The sequence below is a fragment of the Nicotiana sylvestris genome, chromosome 10 (assembly GCF_000393655.2).
Source record: "Nicotiana sylvestris chromosome 10, ASM39365v2, whole genome shotgun sequence".
Lineage (NCBI taxonomy): Eukaryota > Viridiplantae > Streptophyta > Magnoliopsida > Solanales > Solanaceae > Nicotiana > Nicotiana sylvestris.
Window position 1 is genome coordinate 82,322,745 of NC_091066.1, and position 16,908 is coordinate 82,339,652.

The following is a 16,908-nucleotide window of genomic DNA, read 5'->3' on the forward strand; positions in this document are numbered from 1 at the left end:
GGCGACTTCTATAGAGACTTCGAGGTACATTTGCCGCGTCCGCAGACCGAGTAGTCCCTTTCTATTCTTGCTTTATTATTTAGTCCTTCTGTATTTTCTGTTCTATTTAGATATTTAAGAGTTAGAGCTATGCAGTACTTCTTAGCTTGTGATTCGTGGGTTTTCGGGTCTTAGATTTAGATATTGGTTTTGAGATCTATATAAATATGGTGTATGCCAAGCGGCATATTTAACATTGTTACTGCTTTATTTCTGTTTTAAATTGTTTACTTCCGCAATTTTTTTGGTTTTCTTCCGCAATTTAGGCTTATTAGTCGTAGATACTAGGTGTTGTCATGATGGTTCACGGAGGGCGAACCGGGGTCGTGACAATATTAATCCTCACTTCCTCATTCACATTCTCATCAATCACATTTTTAACCACCAAAGGAATCTTATCTTCTTGCAACTCAACTTTATCACTCAAAATTTCTTTTTGTTTGGAGGCATTCACATCACTGCCTCGTCCACTTCTTGTAGTTACCGCTATTACATGCCCAGAATTGTTCACACCCTTCGGGTTTACTACCGTATCACTAGGTAGAGCCCACTTAGGGCGAGTATTCAAGGATTGTGAGATTTGGCCTAATTGAACCTCCAAGTTTCTGATTGAAGTATTGTGGGATGCCAACGGGGCATTAGTGTCAGCATTCTTTTTCATCATTTGTTCAAACATCATTTCAATTCTCCCTATTTCATTGTTGGACGAATTAGGACCTTGGGATGGAAATGGGGGTGAATTGTTCGGTTGTTGGTACATTGGGGGCCTTTGAAAGCCTTGCCCCCAATTTCCTTGGTTGCCATTGTTCCAACCGCCCTGATTGTTGTTTCCACCCCAGTTGTTGTTGCCATTCCAATTACCCTGATTGTTCTGATTGCCCCAATTTGCATTTTGGTTGTTGTTCCCCCAATTACTATTCCCTTGTTGTTGATTCCCCCAATTGCCTTGGGGTCTCCATTGTTGTTAGTTGGAAGAATTTCCCCTTTAGCCCTGATAATTGTTCACATATTACACTTCTTCATTCTGCTCATCGTAACCATCATCTTGGTATCCACCACTATCATTGTCATATTAATCCGAACTCCCTTGGTTCTGTTGACCTCTTTGACTTCTTTTGTTCACTAACATGTTGACACCCTCCATAGCATTTACTTGTCGTGGATTTTGAACCTGCTGTAGCTGTGCCTTTGCTAGCTGGTTCGTTTTTGTTGTCAGTTCTGCTATTGCCTGCCCATGATCATGGAGCTTTTTGTGCAAGTGAGTGACTGTGGGGTCACCCTGTGGCACATTGGCTCTACTTTGCCAAGCTAAGGATGTGTCAGCCATCTCATCAAGAATGTCACAAGCTTCATCATAAGGCAGCTTCATGAAATTACCCCCGGCAAGTTGGTTCACTATGTACTAATTTGTTGTGTTAATGCCCCAGTAGAATGTCTGTTGTATCATTGCCTCAGTCATATCATTGTTAGGACATTCCTTTACCATAGTTTGGTATCTCTCCCACATCTCATGTAATGGATCGTTGGGCTCCTGCTTGAAAGCTAAGATCTCATCCCTCAAAGCTGTCATATGTCCTGACGAGAAAAACTTTGCAATGAATTTATCCGCTAACTCATCCCAAGTAGTGATAGAATGGTTGGGAAGCCTTTCAAGCTAGTCCAAAGCCTTCCCTCTAAGTGAGAAAGGGAATAATCTCAACCGAAGTGCATCCTCGGACACATTGGTTTGCTTGCTCCCCCAACAGGTATCCACGAAACCCTTGAGATGTTTATAAGCACTCTGATGGGGAGCACCCGTGAAATACCCTCATTGCTCCAACAAATTCAACATCGCATTTGTAATTTGAAAATTGCCCGCCCGGATCCGGGGTGGGACAATTGCACTAGCATATTCTTGGTTGGGAAGCACTCGAGGAGCCACTCTTGGAGGTGGAGGGGGAGGGTCTAGAACATTATCATTGGCCTGGAGGCCTCTCCTTTGTCTTTGCGGTACTATCGGAAACTCATCATCAATATTATCATCTACCTCCTCTCCCGGCGGAAGATCTCCAAGAGGTGCATTGTTGATGTTTGCCGCCATTTTGTACCTGAGTTTGCGACACACACAAATTAATAGCACAAAAGGAAAGAAAAACAATACACAAAACTATTTATATAGATAGCCAAAACCGTTAGCTCCCCGGCAACGGCGCTAAAAAGTGATCGATGCCAACCCTACACCACTACAAAGTGGCAAGAGCGGTCGAAGCAACTTTTACCCGAGATGGTCGGGATCGAATCCATAGGGAGCTAGAATTGGGAATTGGATTCCTATCTAAGCTAGAAATGCATAATGCTCTTAATTACACTTCCAATCATAATTGTTGTTTGTTACTTCTACTTTTATACTAAAGAGATACTAAATTAAACTAAGAATGATTGCTTGTAAGGTTTTCTAAATAATTAAAGAGGCACTAGGGAAGTGACTTTCTCCTAGGTGAATACTTGACGGGATCTAAAGTCTAAGGCAAAGTTGTTATGTTGGGGATTATGATATAGCTAATGCATGAAACTACTCACTCTATACCTCTCGGTATCTTGAGTGACTTTGCCCTAATTGACTTTCTCAAGACCAATTGGGTGTCTAAATTATGCAAGCAATATAGGCTCAAGCCATGTATTACTATCTCTAGATTTAACCCTTTAATTGGGGCTATCAACCTCTTGATTACACCCCAATTCCTTGTTGGACTGATTTTTCTAGACTCAAGCTCTCTTTCTCAAGAAGAACCCAAGTCAAATAGGCACAAATTAGTGTTTGCAACCACTAATTTAACATGGAAAATACAAATCAGTCCAAATATCAACTACTCATAAACATCTAAGCCTTAGAAAAAAAGACCCATCAATACCCATACTAGGGTTGAGCCACAACCATAGTTAATGGGTCTAGCTACTCATAATAATAGAAGAAAACAGAAAAATAGATGAAGAATAACCCATATGATTTGATTACAAACTAAGATAATGAAGATTCAATGTTAATCTAGCTACAAATTACTCAAAATGGAACTAAAACGCCGTTCACGTGCTCTGGACTCTAACAGACTACAAAAGATACTCTAAAAATGTGAAAAGAAAGTATTTATACTATGCCAAATTTTCTGGACAAAAATACCCCTGACGGAGGTATTGCGGTCCGCATAAAATGCACCACGAATCGCAATTAGGCTTTTTGTCTTGAATTGTCATTCTCTGAATCTGGCCACCGGAGGCCGTATAAAATGCACCGCGGTCGCGGTGGCTTCACTGCGGTCCGCACAAAATGCTCCGCGGACCGCACTGGCCTCAATCGCCCAAACTCCCAACTCTCTGAATCCCCTCTCCGCGGACCGCATAAAATTGATTGCGGCCGCGAAAAATCTTCCGCGGACCGCACTTCTTGAAGCTCCAAAAGTGCACCTTTATGAACTCCTCCACCGCGGACCGCACTAAAAGGTCTGCGGCAGCAGTGGGTCTATTGCGGTTGCAGTTGATTTTATGTTGTAGCAGTGCCTTGACTTGTTCTTGGTACTTGTGCATGTTTCACTCCTTTTTGAGCTGGTTTTGACTACTTGTCACTTTTTTTACCAGACCTTGCAAACAAGTACAACATGTAAGCCTTTGGGATTATTTGTATACATTTTTAATCAAAACTCAAGTAAAAAGGAGTGTAAAACGAACTAGAATCCCTAGTTATCAATGAGAAAAAATGATGATTTCCCAGAATCACTTCGTGATCGCATCAACATCTTTGCAACCACGAAGGGAAACATTCGCACCAGCAAAACCAACAGTCCAGAAGCTTAGAGAAATAGCTCGTAGCCCATCTGAAACACACCCGGGGCCCCACCGAAACATACCAACAAGTCCCGAAACACAACACGCACCTACTCGAGGCCTCAAATCATACATAACAACATCGAAACGATGAGTCATACCTCAAATCAAACTTAATGAATCTTTGAACTTTCAGTTTCCAAAACTCGCATCGAAACGTATCAAATCAACGCGGAATGAACTCAAATTTTTCACATAAGTTCCAAATGACATAATGAAACTATTCCAATTCCCAGAACTACAATCCGAACCCGATATCATCAAAGTCAACTCCCGATCAAACTTATGAACTTTCCAAACCTTCAAATTTCTAACTTTCGCCAATTAGTGCCGAATCCTTCTAGAAATATCCAAATACAAATCCGGGCATACGCCCGAGTCCAAAATCACCATCCGGGGCTAACGAAACTATCAAAACTCTATTCCGGGGTCAAATTCACAAAAGTCAAACTTGGTCAACTCTTCCAACTTAAAGCTTCAACAAGGAAATTAATTCTTCCAAATCGATTAGGAATAACCTGAAAACCAAAGCCGACGATTCCCATAAGTCATAATACATCATACAGAGCTACGCATGCTCGTAACTACCGAACAAAGTGCAAATGCTCAAAATGACCGGTCGGGTCGTTACATAATGGCTTATTGGTTTAACGGATGGGGAATATATTGAAATTTTATTATTAACGACTTATCAGTTTAGGGGAGGATTATTCAATTTTCTTAACGGATAAAAATCCTTTCCACACTTCCACTTCCAGTACTGGATCAGTATTACTCCATTTTAGAAACCCTAACATCTAAAATTCCTAATTTCCCTTAGATCTCATAAGCAACAACAACCTAGCCCTCTCGAGTCTCGCTCTCCCTCTCGCCGTCTTGCGTCGCCTCTCACAATCTCACTCTTAGACTCTCTACACTCTGAAGTCTAAAGGTTGAGGCAATACTACAGTCAACACAACAACAACAACAACAACTCAGCCGATGTCTCTCACCTCACATTCTCTTCTCAAATATTTCCTCGTGTCCTCCATACGTCACCTCTAATCTCAGAACTCCAATTACGGGCTTACGGCCATAGCCAAAGCAGCAGATGGTAAGTTTCTTTCTTCTTCTTTTCGAATCTTTACTTGATGGTCGAATCTTTAGTTATGCTATTGATAAAATAGACCAAATATATGTCAAAATGTGGGGAAATGTCAAAATTATTCTAGGGATTAAAAGAGGGATTTCGTGGTAGAAGAATGCCATTTTCCAAGTCATACTTTGTCTGGAAATAAATTTACTTTCTAATTCAATTTCGATTCAGTTCTAAATGAAAAATACTTCTTCGTCACAAAAAAGATTGTAGTTTCTTTATCATTTGTATTCATTCCTTTTCTTTTCTTGTTGAGGTGACACATAGCATGGCTGAAAATATACAAAATAATAAGGTGATGGGTAAAAGTGGGGCTTCTAATTCAAATGCAATAAGTCAAACTGAAACAACAGAGTCAAATATAACCAAAACAAGGAAAAAAATGTTTGTTCTGTGAGATCATTTTATAAAATTCATTATTTCTGAAGGGAGTAAAAAAAGAAAAATGTGACTATTTCTTTATTGAGTATTGTTTTAAGACCAAAGACGGTACATCGACACTTCTTTCTCATATGTTTAAGTGTCTTAAATGCCCTACAATTGTTGATAAAAATTAATCAAATTTAGGCTTTCAATCTGTTTCGGGGGGTAGTCAGGGTAACATAGTTGTTGTTACTTGGAAATTTTATCAGAAGAGTGTAGGAAGGCGTTATGTCGAATGGTAATAGTTGATGAGCTTCCTTTCAGCATTGTTGAGAAAGAAGGTTTTAGAGACTTTATGAAAGTGGCGCAACCTTATTTCTGTATCACTTCCCGTAGTACTGTAACTAGAGATTGTTTTGATATTTTTAATGAAGAAAAGCAAAAGTTGAAGAGGTCATTTATAGAAACAAAACAAAGAGTAAGTATTTACACTGATACCTGGACTTTTATACAAAGAATCAATTACATGTGTATCATTGCCCATTGGATTGATAGTGAATGGAATATGCATAAAAGAATAATTAATTTTTGTCCTATTGTTAGTCATAAAGGCAAAGATATGGAAACTGGTATTAGTAGGTGCTTACGTGAGTAGGGGATAAATAAGATCGTCACTGTCACATTTGATAATGCAAGCTCAAATGATATGACAGTAAAAGAATTGTCTAAGCAATTAACAGAAATGGGAAATAATTTGATGAACGGTATTCACCTTCACGTGAGATGTATGGCTCACATCATGAATCTTGTGGTCCAGGATGGTATAAAAGAATCTTCAGTGTTGATTGAACGTGTTAGGCATGCAGTGAGATATGTTAGGCAATCTCCTGCGAGGTTGAAGAGGTTTCAAAAATGTTTTGATGATGAACAACACAATTGTAAAAAAAACTTTATGCTTGGATATTCCAACTAGGTGGAATTCCACCGACTTGATATTGCGTAGGGCAGTTGAATTTGAAAGTGCATTTTTACATTATGCTTCTAGTGAAATTGGCCTGAGATATTATCTTGAGCATTCTTATATTGAAGTTGGAAAACCTACAGGTGAACTTTTGAATAGTGATTGGGAGAATGTAAAAAAAATTATAAAGTTTCTTGAAATCTTCTATCTTCTTACTTTGAAATATCTGGATCACGTTATGTTACATCGAATATTTATTTTCTTGAAATTTGTGCGGTTGTTGTTTATTTGAAGCAATTGATAGCAAATGAAGATACAGTTTTTAGTGAAATGGCAAAGAAGATGAAAGAAAAGTTTGATAAGTATTGGGGTGATCCAGGGAAAATGAACAAGATAATTTTTATTTCATGTATTTTGGATCCACGTTACAAGCTCGAATCAGTTGGCTATGCACTTGTAAAGATGTTTGGTAAAGATATGGGGGCAACTATACAAGCAGAAGTGAAGAAGTACATGACTTCATTATTTAGTGAGTATGTAAAGTCCAGCTCAAAAGGTGTCGTGCTTGCTTTATCTTCAGATTGTTCTTCATTGGACACTTCTGCTTCCGGGCTTTCTGGCAGTCAAGTAAGCACCCAAAATACAAGACTTTTAGATTCACTCATGCAAGATATAAAAAAATATAAACCGGGAGTGGAGGTTTGGATACTAGAATAAAGTTAGATAAATATTTTGGTGAAGAAACTGAGGATGACACTAAAGAATTTGATGTTCTTCTCTGGTGGAAATTGAACTCAGCTAGATTTCCTGTTCTTGCGGAGATGGCTCGTGTTGTATTAGTTGTTCCGGTTTCATATGTGGCATCCGAATGTACGTTTAGTACGGGAGGACGTCTTCTTGATTCATTTAGGAGTTCATTAACTCCTAAATTGGTGCAAGCTCTAGTGTGTCTTAAAGATTGGCTTCGAAATAAAAAATTAAAATAACCTATTAGTGTTGAGGAAGATCTTGATAAAATCGAGCATCTTGAACAAGGTAATAATATTGTTACTCTATTTTTTTGTATATAAGTGTTGTGGATATGCTTATATTTATCTCACAACTCATTATTTTAATTTTTTTCTTCAGATTTATCTAGCGATGGAAAAGACCCTTCTATAATTGACGTGTAGTATTAATATATCTAGTAAGAATTCGAATTATAATACAGTGTTAATAAATCTATTAATATATTTATTGCATGACTCATGTGTGTTAGTGCTTGTTGTCTATTGTTGTTCCTTCTGTTGGTCAAAAACATAAGCTTGGCATGAGCTTATCTATCTCTTTTGTGCAACTGAACAACTTTCTTTTCCGCATTGAATTAATTTTTTTTCCTATCAATGAATTATTGACTTGGAAACCTCGTCTGACATGATTGGTACTGCCTAAGTTGCAAGAGTAAAATGAGATAAATTGTCAAAAATGCAGATTTTTATGTGAAGGTAGAATATTCGATGATTGGACTCACAACCAGTTTGCCTATGAAAATGAGATTCTTGGGCAGGCTGTTGATATAGACACAACGGTAGGAAGGACAAAATAACTTCCTCCCAAAATGGTGGTACTTGTTCTAAAGCTATTGATGAAAGGATATCAAACCAAACATCATTAAAAATGTCTAAATCTGTTGTTGCATCAGGTAAAGGTAAAGGTAGAATATTCGATGACTGAATCTGCTGCTCCTCAACTCATTCCTCCTCTCATCTTTGCAAGTTGTTTGAACTTTGAAGCTGCAGAAATTGAAGTATTGTAAACTGCAACAATTGGATTTTGGACGTCTTCAATTGTTCTAGATTTTACGTCTAAATTTCCATTTTATCTCTAGTTGTATTCTGGACTCATTTTGACAGATGTAATTGTCATGGTAGGAGGTGTTAACTATTATGTTAGCTGAAGAATGTATTGAAGATAGTAACAAGCAGTGGCTTGTGTTTTACGACCATTGAAGGTAACAGTGAAAAATGATGGGAGTACATGCAAAGTAAACTGGCTTTTTACTGGTATTTACATGTAACAGTGTAACATGAAGGACCAAAATAGTCCACTGTAATACAGATTCAGCTAGGCCGATAAACCGCTCGATAATAGCTAAACCGATACCAATCCGCCCGATATTTTATCCGGTGACTAATGAATTAACACATTTAACAGCCGATAACCGATAAGCCGAACCATTAAGAGTAAATAATTGTCCAATCCGCCCGATAAACAGCCCTAGTCCCCCTTTCTTTTCCTAGTTCCTCCTAGAAATAAGAGTGCTGAATTGATCGGTTGCAAAAAACCACGTGTCAGCTAGACATGCATATATGCGGTCAGCTATACGTCACTTTAGCTCCGGAGAAAATCCAATCACTTTCTGCAATTTTTCTTTTTTCTTTTCCTTTCATTGGGTGAAATTTCAGTGCGCGCCAGCTTTTTTCGATGCTACCACTAATTACTTTTAAAAAAACAAATAAGAAACTAAACTGCCCGCCCGCGAATAAATAAAAGCCCCTCCAATCTGGGCAGCTTTCTTCTCCGCTGCCCGATCTTTCTCCCAATCTCTCCCCTTGCCACCCTTTTTCCTTCTCTTCGCGTAAAAAGCCAACAAAGAATCGTTTTTTTTTTCTTCAAAATTTTCCATATATCTAAAGACAATGAGTCTTTTTGGCCTTGGAAGGTAAATTTAATCATCTCTTTTGATATGATTGTGAGTTGTTTTTTTTCTGAATTGATGCTGACTGCTGAGTTATATGCTTTCATGATCTCTGATCAATTTTCAACGAATTTATTGATCTGGAGTTTTTTTTTGTCAGGTTGGTTATTGTTCATATTTGCCGAATGATGATTTATTGGTTTTAGACTTTTAGCGTTTTAAGCTGTTTTTTTTCTGTTTATTTATTCTTTGAATGCTGAGGATTAAAAGATTCTTAATTTATTCGGCTATTTTTGTGTAAACTGTTTGTGCTTTTCAGAAGATTGTAATTTGTTAGGAGCTAAAGTTCTTAGGCTTCCTCCTTTCTATCTGGCTAATTGATAATACTTAACATTATTATGCTTTAAGTTTCACTTGCTTAAGAGGCGGATTCAGAATTTGTCGTTTATGAGTTCCTACGGAGATATCAAGTTAATATATACAGTGATAACTGAGTTCACCTTCAAATATTAATGGATAGTTAGTGGATTTTAATACATATACAGTGTTTGAGCAAAAGCTATTGGTTTCATGTGATAGCTTACAAACTAGGTCCATCACTCACTTGCTTTGGTTGGAAATCCAGGGTGTTTAGTTATTAGTATTTCAATATCAAATATTATTGGTAGTCACGTACCCTTTTTAATTGGAGATGAACTTGCCTATTACAAAGGTTGTTTACTTAAAGTGGCTAACCCAGAAATTTCAATAAGGGGAGTCAAGAAAATTGAACCTGTGACATAAAGCAAATTCGGAACTACCTTTACTGCTACAATGAAAATTTTCTGGGGATTCAAAAGTTTACACTGTATGATTTTTCAACAAAGGGGATTCAGTTGAACCCACTTCATTGGTTGTGGCTCCATCATTGTTTATAGATGGATCAATATAGTTTTTATTTAAAAAGATGATTCAGGGGATTGGACGTTCTGCTGTGTATAAAGAAGGAACTCTGCCTTTACTTTTAGAAATTATCTCCCTTTTTTAACCATAGAGAATTTCACATGCCGTAGAAAAAATGGAGAGATTCTTCTCTTTCTCTGTGCTCCTCCTGGTTTTATCTTTAACAGACAACTACTCAAAGTTGTAGTGACTGGGTAAATAAAAAACGATAACACGTTACTTATCAAGTTCTTGTTTCTTAAGGCTTCAACTCGATGAAGATAACTGTTATTCATGTCTCAAATATAAATTATAGCTTTTGACGGGTGAGTACCACATTATTTCTCATATTTACTAGTCCGTTTGACCTTCTTGTAGGTTATTGCTTATTTTACGTTGTGTTTCTTGTCATTCAAACTTTGCTATCCCTTTCGGCGGCATGGGTATATAGCCTTATTCATCTAACGCCTTGTTTGCTATTGGTTTATAGGAACCAGAGAACATTCCGGCCCAAAAAGAGTGCACCCTCAGGGAGTAAGGTTATGCTCATTCCTAGTTTAAAGAAGAAATTCTGTTGTTTTCTTCTTGTTCTTTTTGGTAATATGTTAAGTGTTTGGCTGCACCATGCTGATGTTGATACCACCAATTCCCAAAACTTGTCAAACAAAAGACATCTTCAAGTTTAAAGGGATCCTACATTTTTATAATCCGAACGCTCTTAGATTTCTATTTTTCTCGTGCTAATTACAAGCTCGTCACTAGTTGAATTTTAATGAAAAAACTATGTATTTAGTTGCATATTGTATGCTTGTAATTATTATCTTGTTGAACATGGTAAACCCCAACCCCTAAACCCCAGGGTCATTGGAGACTTTTCACATTCGCACCTTTAGTGACTGATCCCCAAACTCATTGTCGGAGATGGAGACTCTTTTTCACTAGACTATCCTTCCCTTGTCATGCATTCTATAATGTGTTCAGCAAGACTGTACTTAAGTTCGCTTCTTTCCACTTTCAAGTACTATCACGCAAAAAAAATATCCGGATGAGAACGAATTAATGATTCAAATGATTTGGCATAAAACTTGTTTGGCACTCTTGGAGGCTCATTCAGTTTCAAATTATGGCTTGTTAAATTTCATTCAACTTCAAATTTTGGCTTGTTAAATTTTATATAGTAGGCTAGTTCTACGAATTAAAGTATCTCGTGCTTAGTTTAGATCCTTGGGCATGAAGTTGTTCCTTTTTCTTTTAGTCGTCTTGCTAGTTTATCATTCTTCCAATGTATCTTTATTTTGATTTGAAATTGATCTATATTTTTTACCCTTGAATGGGTCATCTTTCTTGCTTAGCCCACCATTTTCTCTGTTGCAGGGGGCACAGTTAAGAAAGCACATTGATGCCACATTAGGCAGCGGAAACTTGAGAGAAGCTGTAAGGCTTCCTCCAGGGGAAGATATTAATGAATGGCTAGCTGTCAACAGTATGTTCTTTCTCTCTTTCCTCCTGTCTTCTCATACATAATGACGGACGTCCACTGGAACATTAGCATTACCTATACTTCTGCTGTTTGTGATAACTGGAACATGTGATTGCTGTACTCACTAGTTTAATTGAAGTGCAGAGTAAGAATCTCGCGACTTTTAATCTCCAAAATCTTGACTTCTGGAACCAGACTTCATTCTGTCCCCCCCCCCCCTTCTTCTTTTGGCTATTGGAAAGGAAAAGAACAGACACTTCAATCTTCCCCAAATTAATTGATCTTCTCTATTTCTTTGGGTTGTCCCAAAAACATATCCAATTTTTGGAAATTATATTCTTTTTCTCAATATATTATAATACCTTTTCAGTATATAAATCCGAAAGAGGTGACATGTAACTTACTTTCATACTGATAGAAGTTCACATTCGCCAAAACATTAAATGTGAGGACATCAAATCAAGTCAAAAGTCTGGTAGAATGTACTATATTCTCACATTGCGGATAGAATCTGCACAGCAGCTATAATGCCGCTTTACATGTGAATGCTGAGAATGGAATGCTGCATATATTACATCCTGTTTGCTTACTTGTTGCTGTAAGCTGATCAAATTTAATTAAATGGTGGTTGTTTACTTTTCAATATCCAGCTGTTGATTTCTTCAACCAGGTGAATCTTCTTTATGGCACCCTCACTGAGTTCTGTACGCCAGAAAACTGCCCTACAATGACTGCAGGCCCCAAGTATGTTTCATAAATAAGCTGCTTCCAGCTTACTTACATTATACACATTATTTGAGATGCAATTTAGTCTTTCCTTGGGGATAAAAGAGTCGCTGCAATTATCCCTGGTTAAGGGGAGTTGATTCTTTCATACTGTTTCGACGATGGGAAAAATATAATCAAGAAAAGACTCCCCTAACGAAGAATATTAAGAGTTCATGATATCAATTCATTAATTGCCATTTATTGAGTTTCTTCTTTATATTCCCTGAGCTTATCTCAAAGGATTAGAATTATATCGGTCTTTGTCTGCTTGGTATTTGCAGTTCCAGGAAATGTCTTGAATGTTACAATGGAGCAGAGTTTACCATGGAACTAATAAGAGGAATAAATAAGTGATTGTTTAATGTGTTTAGGTATGAGTATAGGTGGGCTGATGGTGTACAGATTAAGAAGCCTATTGAAGTTTCAGCCCCAAAATATGTTGAATATTTGATGGATTGGATTGAAACTCAATTGGATGATGAATCTATATTTCCCCAAAGGCTTGGTAAGTGCTTATTACAGCTTCCTGACTAGCATTTCCTGTCATTTTGGAGATGTAAACAATACTCCTCTATCCCAACTTATATGATCGACTTTTATTTTGGAACGTCTAAATTGCTTCGCACTCTTCACTGTTCTAAGAATTCTGCTTATGATCTCAAGCTTGAAATTTCCTATTTCTTTTTAAGATTTTGTTTGACATTGTATTATGTTCCCTAGAACTATTCTACAACTACTGCTAATATGCAAGTCATGTTAGCTTCTTATCTCCATAAAATGGAGGGAGGAAGCAATCTTGAGCGAACTGAAAACTTTCCTCTTGTGAGCCAAGAGGGTTGAAGGCCGAATGTGCAAGAGTAGGTGGCTTGGCGTGGGGTGGGGATTCCTAGCTAACTGATATCAATTGCTTTCTTAATTCAGACAATACTATGTTACCTTTCTCATTGTTGACAGGGCTATTTTTTTGTAGGTGCACCTTTTCCTCCGAACTTCAAGGATGTTGTCAAGACAATATTCAAACGCCTCTTTCGTGTATATGCACATATTTATCACTCTCATTTTCAGAAGATAGTGAGCCTTAAGGAGGAAGCCCATTTGAATACGTGTTTCAAGCATTTCATACTCTTCACCCATGTGAGTTATTAAATTGTAGAACTTGAATACATTTTTTTTCTTGTTTGTGCATGTTACTAGTTTTCTTTCTTCCGACGCTTTAGACATGGTCATTGCATAGGTCTTCCTAATTTTAGTCATATTACCTTTTTTCCTCCAGTAGTTTCAGTTTCTCAAATATTCAGTTTCCAGAGTCTTAGCTCTCTTTTTCCCCCCTCTCTATTTTGGTCTTCTTTGAATGACACACACAGGCACATTCTCTCTGCTTACCTTCTATTTGAAGTTTCTGTAATCCGATGTCAACCTAATTTTGACTCAACTGAGATTTGAGATGTACTTCTTAGACATCTCATGGAATATCTGCTTTTTGTAAAAGGACTAAAATCTCAATCGGATAATGCATTTCTAAACTGAAGTTCCCATTCAGCAACTGAAAAGCAAAACCCTCTCGCTCTCCCTCTAAGCCTAATGATGGATCATTTAGCGAATTATTTACTCCTTAAATATCTAATATTGGATTTTGTCGATTGCTGCTCTAGCCTCTATCTGGCTTTTATCCGTGTTAAATTAGTTTACCATCTTTTCTTTGGTTGGAGGAGTATAATAACCATTTTATAGTATCAGGATTTGCATAATCGACTGCTGTTTTTTCTGAAGTTCCCTGCCTATTTCACTTCCTCTTGACAACCTCCTTCCCATCTTCCAACTTATGCTCACTCCCTTCTAAATGAATACCAATAACTCCCAAATTGCTAATTCCTCCCAACCTTTATCGAAATCTATCTGATGCAATGAAGAGAGGAGAGACTCCGCAATTTCATGCCTGTTTCTTAATTTGCAATTATATGCTATTACTCGCATATCTGGACCCAGGGAGTAACATAGGATATGCAAATAATTAAACCATACCACCAAAAAGTAAAAAATAGAAGAGATATTCTAAGTGATTAATTTGAATGAACTAATACACAATGGAGAATAATGGAGTATATTGGAAACAAAGATCACCAAGTTAGCCAAAATGGGGCAATGAAATTACTGCTGTTTCTTTTATTTGCTAAGGAAATGATTGAGTTGCTATGAAAACATTGATTATGTCAAGAACTTCAGTATGCAGCAAAATTTGTTCTTTAGGCTTCTTATAATTCCTTATCTTAGAGATTGATTATGTTAATGCTTATATATAATTGATGTTTATTCTGCAGGAGTTCGGACTGATTGACAAAAAGGAGCTGGCTCCACTCCAAGAGCTCATAGAATCTATTATTGTTCCTTATTGAGCACATCTTCTTTCAGTTTGCTTTTTAACCTGTTTTAATAGGAATGACTGATTAGTATAATGTGATAAAAAATGTATTTTAGTCTTCTAAGTATGTAGCCTAAGATGACATTTTAACATTATTGATGTTGTGCACGCATTGTACCTCTAGTTTTTATTCATGCTTTTAATGTTAGGCTGATTAAATGAAAGAGCAACCAAATTGCAGTGGGAAAATTTTGGGAGTAAAAAAACTTTATATTGGTGTAATTATGTAATACTTTTTAAGTAGCTCTATTGGATTCAACGGACAGTACATTAAACTATTGTTAGGTTTTAAAATGTGGGGCATGAGGATGAGGCGAGGCATGGGGCTTGGATTTTTAAATTTTTTAATTTATAAATTAATAAAATTACATAATTACATTAAAATATATAGGAAGTACATTAAAAGTTTAAAAAAATTACAAGTGATTAAAAAAGCTCATAGAAAATAAAATACCTAACATGTTTTACCGGCATAAACAATCAATAATATTAATGTGACAACGAAATACTAGTCAATTATAACGTCTTAACTTTCAAATAATAAGAAAATCATAATTTTGTTAATAAATATTATTATACTAAACATTTTACTTTCCTAAAAGTAAATAATTAATAAACTCTGACAGTGTTGTAATTTAAAATGTTGCTCCTTCATGAGCAAACACAAAAGTACTTTCAAATGGCAAAATATTGAAAGTTTGATAATTTTGAGAGACAGAACTGAGATATGAAGGCCAATAGCAAGTGAAGATGTGAATTTTGGCTATCTATTTTAGAGGTATGTTCAAATTATATTCGCCTTCACGTTATTCTCAATTAGTAAATACGCAATATTATGACTCTGTTATTTGAGTTACTCTCAATCTTCATATTCCTATAGATGAATAAAACTTTAATCATTCATTTGTTAAACAATTTCGTGAGTCAATAGTGCTAATTAGGAAATTTTGACACATGAATTAAGTAATAATTGTTGGGCAAGCCCCGAGCATTGGACATTAGGCGTGCTTATAGCGAACAGTTGAGCGTTTGAGGCGTAAGCCTCACAAAAATAAGCCCCATGCATGAGTCTCAAGGCGTTTTGACAGTGTCTCGCCCCTACACATAGAATAAACTAAATTTTGATGTCTCATAGAGCCATAGAAAGCATAAAAACACAAGAAAATAATACTATTACAAACTGTTATGAAATGGAATGCAACTTTAAGATGCGAACAATAACTGTTAGTAAAGGAAAAGAAAAGTTACATGTACATGAAAAAAGGAACTGAAAGTTACGCTCGAGTTTTTTAGGATCCCGTTATTTAAATTTTGACTCCGTTATGAAAATCTTAGGAAAGTAGCCTCTAGCCAAAATTTTGAATTACGCTGTCAGGATTTTGGGAAGTGGTCCGGGAAAACATTACGCTGGACTAATATATTTTTCAGTGAAGGTTTGGTCATCAATGAAGCATACCAAGTTACTGCATTATTGAGAAGTCGTCTCCTTTATAGAAGCACATTAAAAATTACTTAAAACACAAACGCAAGGAGATGTCGCTCGAAGATCTCATTGTTCGGTTAAGGATCGAAGAGGACAACAACAATGCTGAAAAGAAGGTTCGTGGAAACTCAATACTAATAAAAGAAAATATTGCGGAGGATGCTCCACAAAATAATAAAAAGAAAAAGAAACCTTCTGGACCAAAGAGTAACCCAAGCAAGAAAAGGTTTAAAAGAAATTGCTACAACTGTGGAAAAGCTGGACACAAGTCTGCAGATTGCCGTGCTCCAAAAAAAGACAAGAAAAAGGGTCAAGTGAATATGGTTGAAAAGAACGAAGATGTTGATGACTTGTGTGCTATGCTTTCTGAATGCAACTTGGTAGGAAATTTCAAGGAATTGTGGATTGATTCTGAAGCCATTAGCCATGTTTGTGTTGTTAGAGAAGCGTTTGCTGCATATACTCCCGTTGAACCCGAAGAGACGGTTTCTATGGGAAATTCTGGTTAAAATAGCACGGTCTAGCCAGTTTCGGATTGGTCATCCAAAAATAGCTAGTGTTTGCCAAGTCGTTGAAAAATAGCCATTATTTTGCTGCAACAGAGACCGGTCCAGCATAATATACTGGAGTTCGGTGCACCTGTGTATGAACGTCCAGCATATTATGCTGGACCGGTATACTTTGCTGGCTCTAGTATAATATACTGGAGATTGGAGCACCGGTGCTCCAAAGTCCAGTATGTTATGCTGGACCGGAAAATTATACTGGAACTCCAATATATTATGCTGGAGTACTTTTTCAGAT

At 36.9% G+C, this 16,908-nt stretch overlaps 2 protein-coding genes across 2 annotated transcripts; both read left to right on the forward strand.

Moving 5' to 3' along the window:
• Positions 1-5,690: 5,690 nt before the first annotated feature.
• On the forward strand, positions 5,691-8,292 carry LOC104237982 (zinc finger BED domain-containing protein RICESLEEPER 2-like). The gene is made up of 8 exons (XM_070159226.1): positions 5,691-5,873; positions 6,051-6,298; positions 6,369-6,528; positions 6,651-6,978; positions 7,098-7,226; positions 7,841-7,923; positions 8,038-8,142; positions 8,224-8,292. Exons 1-8 carry the CDS (start codon positions 5,691-5,693, stop codon positions 8,290-8,292), a joined length of 1,305 nt encoding a protein of 434 aa, XP_070015327.1.
• Positions 8,293-8,786: 494 nt separating this feature from the next.
• On the forward strand, positions 8,787-14,810 carry LOC104237979 (MOB kinase activator-like 1A). The gene is made up of 7 exons (XM_009792232.2): positions 8,787-9,057; positions 10,445-10,493; positions 11,329-11,437; positions 12,085-12,178; positions 12,574-12,707; positions 13,173-13,336; positions 14,521-14,810. Exons 1-7 carry the CDS (start codon positions 9,035-9,037, stop codon positions 14,593-14,595), a joined length of 648 nt encoding a protein of 215 aa, XP_009790534.1. The 5' UTR covers positions 8,787-9,034; the 3' UTR covers positions 14,596-14,810.
• Positions 14,811-16,908: the final 2,098 nt, after the last annotated feature.

Coding starts and splice junctions, on each gene's coding strand:
- LOC104237982 (XM_070159226.1), top strand. CDS start 5,691: ATGGTAATAGTTGATGAGCTTCCTTTCAGCATTGTTGAGAAAGAAGGT. Junction 6,529..6,650: donor TGAATAGTGATTGGGAGAAT/GTAAAAAAAATT, acceptor GTTTATTTGAAG/CAATTGATAGCAAATGAAGA. Junction 7,924..8,037: donor CTGTTGATATAGACACAACG/GTAGGAAGGACA, acceptor TTGTTGCATCAG/GTAAAGGTAAAGGTAGAATA.
- LOC104237979 (XM_009792232.2), top strand. CDS start 9,035: ATGAGTCTTTTTGGCCTTGGAAG. Junction 10,494..11,328: donor GTGCACCCTCAGGGAGTAAG/GTTATGCTCATT, acceptor TCTCTGTTGCAG/GGGGCACAGTTAAGAAAGCA. Junction 12,708..13,172: donor TATATTTCCCCAAAGGCTTG/GTAAGTGCTTAT, acceptor ATTTTTTTGTAG/GTGCACCTTTTCCTCCGAAC.